The sequence below is a fragment of the Engraulis encrasicolus genome, chromosome 10 (genome assembly GCF_034702125.1).
Source record: "Engraulis encrasicolus isolate BLACKSEA-1 chromosome 10, IST_EnEncr_1.0, whole genome shotgun sequence".
NCBI classification, from domain to species: domain Eukaryota; kingdom Metazoa; phylum Chordata; class Actinopteri; order Clupeiformes; family Engraulidae; genus Engraulis; species Engraulis encrasicolus.
In genome coordinates this window covers 54,087,272-54,094,091 of record NC_085866.1, presented here as the reverse complement: position 1 = coordinate 54,094,091, position 6,820 = coordinate 54,087,272, and the positions used below count along the sequence as shown (strand labels likewise).

Below are 6,820 nucleotides of genomic sequence, written 5' to 3'. Positions count from 1 at the left end.
AAGATTTCCATGCCACGTTTTGGTGTTAACTCACCAGTTTAATTCTAACTCAACAGAAATTAAACCCCATTCATTTTCAATGGGGTTTCATTTCTGGTTATTTAGAATTAAACTGGTGAGTTAGCGCCAAAACGTGGCATGAAAATCTACAGGGTATATTGAAGAGTGAAGTGTGGGGTACCAGGTCAACAAACAAGAACAGCTGACAGCAAAGCATCAAGGATATCTGGGCTTCCATAACTCCCATGCACTGTTTTTGCCATTGACTTCAATGTTAAACGCATCATGGCCATTATGAAGACAGAGAATGTCCTAACCAAGTATTGACCATTGCATGTTATGTAGAAAGTACCAAATTTCAACTGATTTAATGTGACCCGAATTTTGATGAAGAAAAATGTGATTTTATAACAATATTCTAATAATGCGAATTCCCCAATTCATGGGTTTTTTGATCTGGAAGGCCAACGTATATAAATAGAAAAAAAATAATGATTGGAATAATTAAAAAACTGGGCCATGAATCTACAATCCATGACAGTTTAACATTATTGATGGAATTATGGAAATAAATCAACTTTTTCATGGTATTCTAATAAAAAGGCCTGGAGCTGTACTTTGGGTCGTACCACTTAGTGAGATAATTAGACGTAATGGGTGTTGAATAAATACTGTTGTGTAGTCTGTTGTTAAAGATGTTGAGTATGAGATCACTATGCCCTTCAAGTCAATGTTTATTTTTCTGACACTGATTGAGGGGGACTGAGCAAATTGCAAGTGCAGGTTCAGAATATTTCTGTTCAAATTGACCAGTACACTGTAATGCTCACTGCTGCAGAGACGTTGAGTTCGTGCTCACATGTGTAGACAGACACACATCAGTAAACTTGTTTTGGCTTGATCTGACCTCAGACACACCTTTCTATGGCAACTTGTTTTTTCTCATTCATCCTTACGAGTTAGCCTACAACATTGTGAAGTCCCACTCGCTGTGTCTGCCCAGGTCACTTGCGTGGATTTTTGCTACCACACAGACGCTCGCAAAGGGCAAGGTCTTCTGTGACAAGGTACAGGATGGACCACCCACCCATGTTTTTTTTGTTTGTTTGTTTTTGTTTTTTTTAAAGTCCTCAGTCGCTTCTTTTGGGCTTAGTTTCAGGACGCCAGTCGCTTACTTCTCACAAGATCTGGCAACCCTGTTTCCTTTACCTTACGCTTGGCTGAGGAAGCACACGTGGCTGCTTGGCCAGAGCAGACACAGGCGGAATGCGGACGGGGGTGGGACGGTAGGTGCCCACATTCAGTGGGACCTTGCTCTGTATGATGACACTGGGGAAGTGCTGGGCTTGGGACTTGGCAACACAGACGTATGGCTTGATGAGGATCACACCCAGGTCCAGCTCAAACTGCAAAGAAACAAAATTGGACACAGTTGTGGCCTACTACTGACAGATAATGCCCACTTATTACAGAATTAGATGTGGTTGAGTTTGGTATGCATATGCTAATTTTGTATACAGCATCACCCTACAGACAACACACCATTCATTACCTGAAAACTGACTGTGTATTATTCCAGTGGTCACTATTGTGACCAAATAGAATTTTTCGGAACATTTTGACCAACTTTTGACCAAACAATATGAAATAATTACCTGAAGTTTGGTAATTTGGGAGGTCTAAGGACTAACATCCATGTACTGGATGAATGCATAATTAATTTAGTCATCATTCCCCTCATGAACTGACATCATTTCCCTTATACCTGTCTGAACAAGTAGAGCATTTGGGCTAGGCATGTTTGCCTCTCCCCCTCAATGGTCATTTGCCTCGCTGTCCAGCGTTTCGTCACCAGGCTCTTGTACCACTCCATCCTCACCAAGAGCATGTAGAGGTCCCGCAGAGCCTCCCCGTTGTTATGCTCGCGGGCAGAGTGCATCCTGGCATTTAAATTACTCCTGCGTGGAAATAATATTTGTCAAGGCACGCCATCGACTGCACTACAAAAAAGTAGAATGGAAAAAAAAGTGTCCATGCATATCCCTCCCCAGGGAACTTCTCAAGACACGTTGTCCCTCTTTTCCGTGGTTTGGTGGGGTTGTCGTGCCGAAAAGCGAGTCCCTGCCAGAACACGAGTGCCTTCATTGAAACCAATGGAGACCAATGACCAATTTTTCAGATATTTTTTACCCATTTTTGCAGACAAATCCGACACAATTTAAAATGGAAAGCCTACCAATAAAGCATCTACATTCCTTCTGGAAGTATTACAAAGAGCTGGTTACAATTTCAGTATTATTTCCATAAGAATCGAAGAATTGTCATAACAAATGTTATGGTTTCATTCAAATAGCTCATATTAAGTGGAGGATGAATAATGTTTCATAAGCATATTTTTAGTTCATAAATCATGTAATTCATTCAGCAAAAATTAGTATAATTTCCTCTCCAAAAATGTCATTGGTTTTCAATGAGGGCACTCGTGTTCTGGCAGAGATTCGCTTTTCGGCACGACAGGGTCAATACTATTGACTCAATAGAGCTCCGAAGTCACCCGGAAACATGTAGCAGACCTCAAGACTCTGATGAAGACGCATGTCGAAACGTTAGTCTTACTGCACTGAATAAAATAAATAACAGAAAATAGACATCCGTGTGTCACCAGATGCTTTTCCCTTTGCACTTATTATTTAGTCCTGCTCTGGTTGCACCGGATTGTCAAATTAGAAGCGTGGAGGGCGTATTTCCTTTGTTTTTACATATTCTTAGGAAGAAAGTTAAGAAACAACTTAAAAATTCAGTTTGTGAATATGGAATCTTCTTAACTTTTGACTTAAGACAAAAGTTAAGAGAAAAGTACCAGTTAAGAACTTTTTTATTCTTAAGAAAGTTTTGTGAATACGGCCCCAGAGGAGTCAATAATAGGCCTACAGTACTACTACAGTAGTGTGCACTACACCACAACACTACAGTAGTCTGCTGTGCAGAGATGTCAAAAGTAAAAGTAGAATTAAGTATATAAATCAATCAATAAATCAATATATATATATATATATATATATATATATATATATATATATATATATATATATATCAATCAATAAATAAATCAATCAATCAATCAATCAACCTGCCACAGTTTCTTTCCATCACAGGTAACTGTGTGTGTTGTTTTGAGGTTTTTTGTTTTGTTTTAGGTCTTTAGGGATTTTTCAGAAACAACACAGTCTATCTGCCTAAGTAGGTACAGTGGAAAAACTGGTATATAGCTATGTAATATATCATGTGGTACTAACACCATGAATTTATTTCTTCTTTTACTTTTGACACCTCTGCTGCTGTATGAATTAATGTATGAATAAATGAATGATTGAATACTTGAGTTCCTGCACGGTCTGATGGGCTAGGTATTTCCTCACGAGGGTGGCAAGTCGCCTCTCGCTGATGTTCATGCAGCGCTTGGTGAGGTCTTTGGCGAGGGTGTAAAGCTCGGCCGATAAGTCCTCCCTCTCCAGTGCTTTGCGCAGGACCTTCAGGTTGGTCTGGTTGGCCTCCATGCGGAGCTGGTACCTATTCACATTACATTACTTATTACATTACACTACATTTTGCAGACGCTTTTAGTATAGTATAGAGTAATAGCATACTATACTTGCAGATACAAAGTGTACCGGAAATATACAGAACATTAAGTGCAGATTCCAAGCAGGGATAATATATATATATATATATATATATATATATATATATATATCTTTTTTTAAAGGTGCACTGTGTTATATTTTTGGCAGTTTCTTTACAGAAATCATGCTGCTCATTCAACAATGTAACCTTTATCAAAAATACTTACCACCACCATCAAATTATAAGTAGCCTATTCATTATGACTGGGGAAATTGCACTTTTCATACATGAAAAGGCCATTTTGAATTCCAGAAATAGACTATTTTAATTGCAAAACTTAATGTACTTTGGTCATACCAGTAAGTATTAGTTAACTATTTAGTAAATATTCATGAAAAGATGTAAGTCATGGGTGAGCGGTTAGGGCGTCAGACTTGCACCCCAGAGGTTGCCAGTTCGACTCCCGACCCGCCAGGTTGGTGGGGGGAGTAATCAACCAGTGCTCTCCCCCATCCTCCTCCATGACTGAGGTACCCTGAGCATGGTACCGTCCCACCGCACTGCTCCCCATGGGGCGCCACAGAGGGCTGCCCCCTTGCACGGGTGAGGCATAAATGCAATTTCGTTGTGTGCAGTGTGTAGTGTTCACTTGTGTGCTGTGGAGTGCTGTGTCACAATGACAATGGGAGTTGGAGTTTCCCAATGGGCTTTCACTTCAGCTTTCACTAATCTGGCATTAGGTAGCATCGTTTCAATGAGCAGCATAGTTGCAATACCTACTCTGGCCACCATCCTACACAGTGTATCTTAAAGTGCATGTTTTAAGTACCTGACCCTGCTACCCTCAGCGTCTCCCAGGATCCTCTCTGTCTCCAGCAGCGTCTCAGCCTGGTAGCGTTCTATGAGCTCCCGGAAGGGCTTGACCGGCGTCTGCGGAACTTCCGGAGCTGTGTTCATTTGTATGACCGGAGTGTTTGGAGGCATCCGTGACATTTTAGGAGGCATGTTCTCCTTGGGACTGAGCTGTCCTGTTCCTTGCCTGGGCGTCGCAGCAGTAGACGACCAAAAGTAGGAGCCTTGCCTTTGAGGAGGTGACCTGTTCTCTGTGTGGGTGTGTCTTTTGCAAGGCGTCTTGCCAAACTGCTTGTTGTCCCTGAATGGACCATGGCCGTTCCGTTTATGGTAGTGCATATGGGCATGGCCGTGCAAAGTTTCAGTCCCACTCATGAAATCCTCTCTAGCGTGGCAGTTGATGTGTGGCAGCATGCCGTGTCTTGATGTAGCTCTGTTGTCGAGTGGCAGATGCTGTAGGCCAGGGCTGAGGCTGAAGCCCATGCTAGACAGGACGTCTTCAAATGCAGAATGGAAACTGCTTTGCAAAGTCTGGTAGAGAAGCCTTGTATCATCTGCTCCGTAGGAACCCAATTCTGCGCCCCTCAATTCATCTGGCATGTTTTTCTGTAGGGCTTTTTTCACAAGGTCATAGACATGGCCATGGAAGGTACCGAGTGGCGATTGGCTTTCCTCCTCTTCCTCATCATCTTCCTCATCGTCGCCATCATCGTCTTCCTCATCCTCGTCTTCCTCCTCCTCTTCGTCTTCCTCTTCAAGGGCTTCACTGGCCTCTTCTTCCACGTGGTCGATTTCCAGCTCCAATTCTTGTGCCTGCTTTCGCTCTTGCTCTCTCGTTTGCGGTCGCTCCTGCTCTCTCTGTTGCACTCTTTCATGCTCTCGTTCCTCCTGCTGTCTCGTCTGTGGCAGCTCTTGTTGTCTACTCTGCTCCTGGTGTCTCGTCTGTGGCAGGACTTGCTGTTTATTTCGCTCCAGCTCTAGCACTCTCTCTTGCTTGTGCGCTCTATTTTGCTCTTGCCCTCGCACCTGCTCCTGCTCCTGCTCTCGGACTTGTTCTTCCTCTTCCACTTCCTCTTGCTTTTGCTGCTTTTGCTGCTTTTGCTGCTGTTGGCGTTTCCGGGCCTTGGATTTCTTCTTGGAGGCAGGTGGGATTGGGTTTGGGTTGGGTTCAATGTGTCTATCCTCCTGACCAACTTCCTTTCCATGTCTCTCCTCCTGAACAACCTCCTTTCCATGTCTCTCCTCCTGAACAACCTCCTTTCCAGGTCTCTCCTTCTGAACGTCACTTGCCGCCTTTGGCTTGCCTTTCTTCTTTTTCTTCTTGCGTGCCGGGTTGCTTGCAGGCTCAGGTGCATTCTCAGGCTCAGGAGCAGAGGCAGGGGCAGGCTCAGGTGCAGAGGCAGGGGCAGGCGCATGGGGAGGATAGGAGGCAGAGGTGGCTGCAGCCGAGGGGGGAGGGACAGGGACGGAGGCAAAAGCAGCGCCAAAGGCAGGGGTAGGAGCAGGGGCAGGGGGATGGGCAGGGGCAGGAGCAGGGGCAGGAGCAGGGGCAGGGGAATGGGCAGAGGCAGGTGTATCACCGGCAAGAACAGGGATGGGTGCTGCTTGGCTGGCGCTGGGTGTGTATGCGGGAGCCGCGGCGGGGCTGTGTGCGTCTGACCTTGAGCTCACCATTCGGAGTTGGCTCTGCAGTTCCTTGACCTGCCTATAGAGGTTTGCATTGTCCGCCTTGAGGCTGTTGTTTTCGGTGGTCAGCTGGGTGGCCAGCGCCTTGCCGGCGGTGACCTTGTTGCGTAGGGTGCCCACTTCGCCCGACGGCCCCACCTTGGCCCTCAGCCTCTCCACGTCCCTCCTCAGGGCCGTCGTCATCTCCGCCTGCTCCGTCAGGAAACAGCTCAGGTTCGCCAAGAGCTTCTTGATGTAGTGGAAGGCCAATTTCATGGCCTTGCTGGTGGACATCATGTTGTCCAAGTCCGCCGTCATGAAGGAGAGGTCCGTGATGGCCTTTTGAGCCGCCGCCGCGTCACTCTGCATGTCCAGGGAGGAGGGAGGCTGCAGCTCGCTGATCTGATGCAGCATCTTGGAGTCCACTGAGGTTTCCCTCCACCAACACCACACGCCGTTCACGGTCGTCTCTGCCATGGGGGGCAAAAAAATTAAGTAAAAGGCATGCTTGAAGTTGCTTTGGTGCTATTCTGGATGCAACCGTAGTGTGTGCGTTCTCGTCTACAGGGGTTGACAAACACACACTGACACAGGACAGAACAAGCGCAATCAGAGAAGGCACAATCTGGCACCCTAGCCTTGATAAGTGCGTGCATGCCTGTGTGTGTGTGTGTGTGTG

General features: G+C 45.5%; 1 protein-coding gene across 1 annotated transcript in view; it reads right to left on the bottom strand.

Moving 5' to 3' along the window:
• Positions 1 to 5,975, bottom strand: part of LOC134456350 (protein FAM186A-like) — an 8,971-nt gene extending 2,996 nt beyond the window's left edge. Inside the window, exons 1-4 of the mRNA XM_063207720.1 lie at positions 4,454 to 5,975; positions 3,379 to 3,570; positions 1,766 to 1,958; positions 1,210 to 1,406 (exon numbers count right to left, since the gene is read on the bottom strand). Of these exons, the coding sequence (XP_063063790.1) occupies positions 1,210 to 1,406; positions 1,766 to 1,958; positions 3,379 to 3,570; positions 4,454 to 5,076 (1,205 nt within the window). The 5' untranslated portion in view covers positions 5,077 to 5,975. The remainder of the gene's footprint in view (positions 1 to 1,209; positions 1,407 to 1,765; positions 1,959 to 3,378; positions 3,571 to 4,453) is intronic.
• Between the last annotated feature and the right edge of the window lie 845 nt (positions 5,976 to 6,820).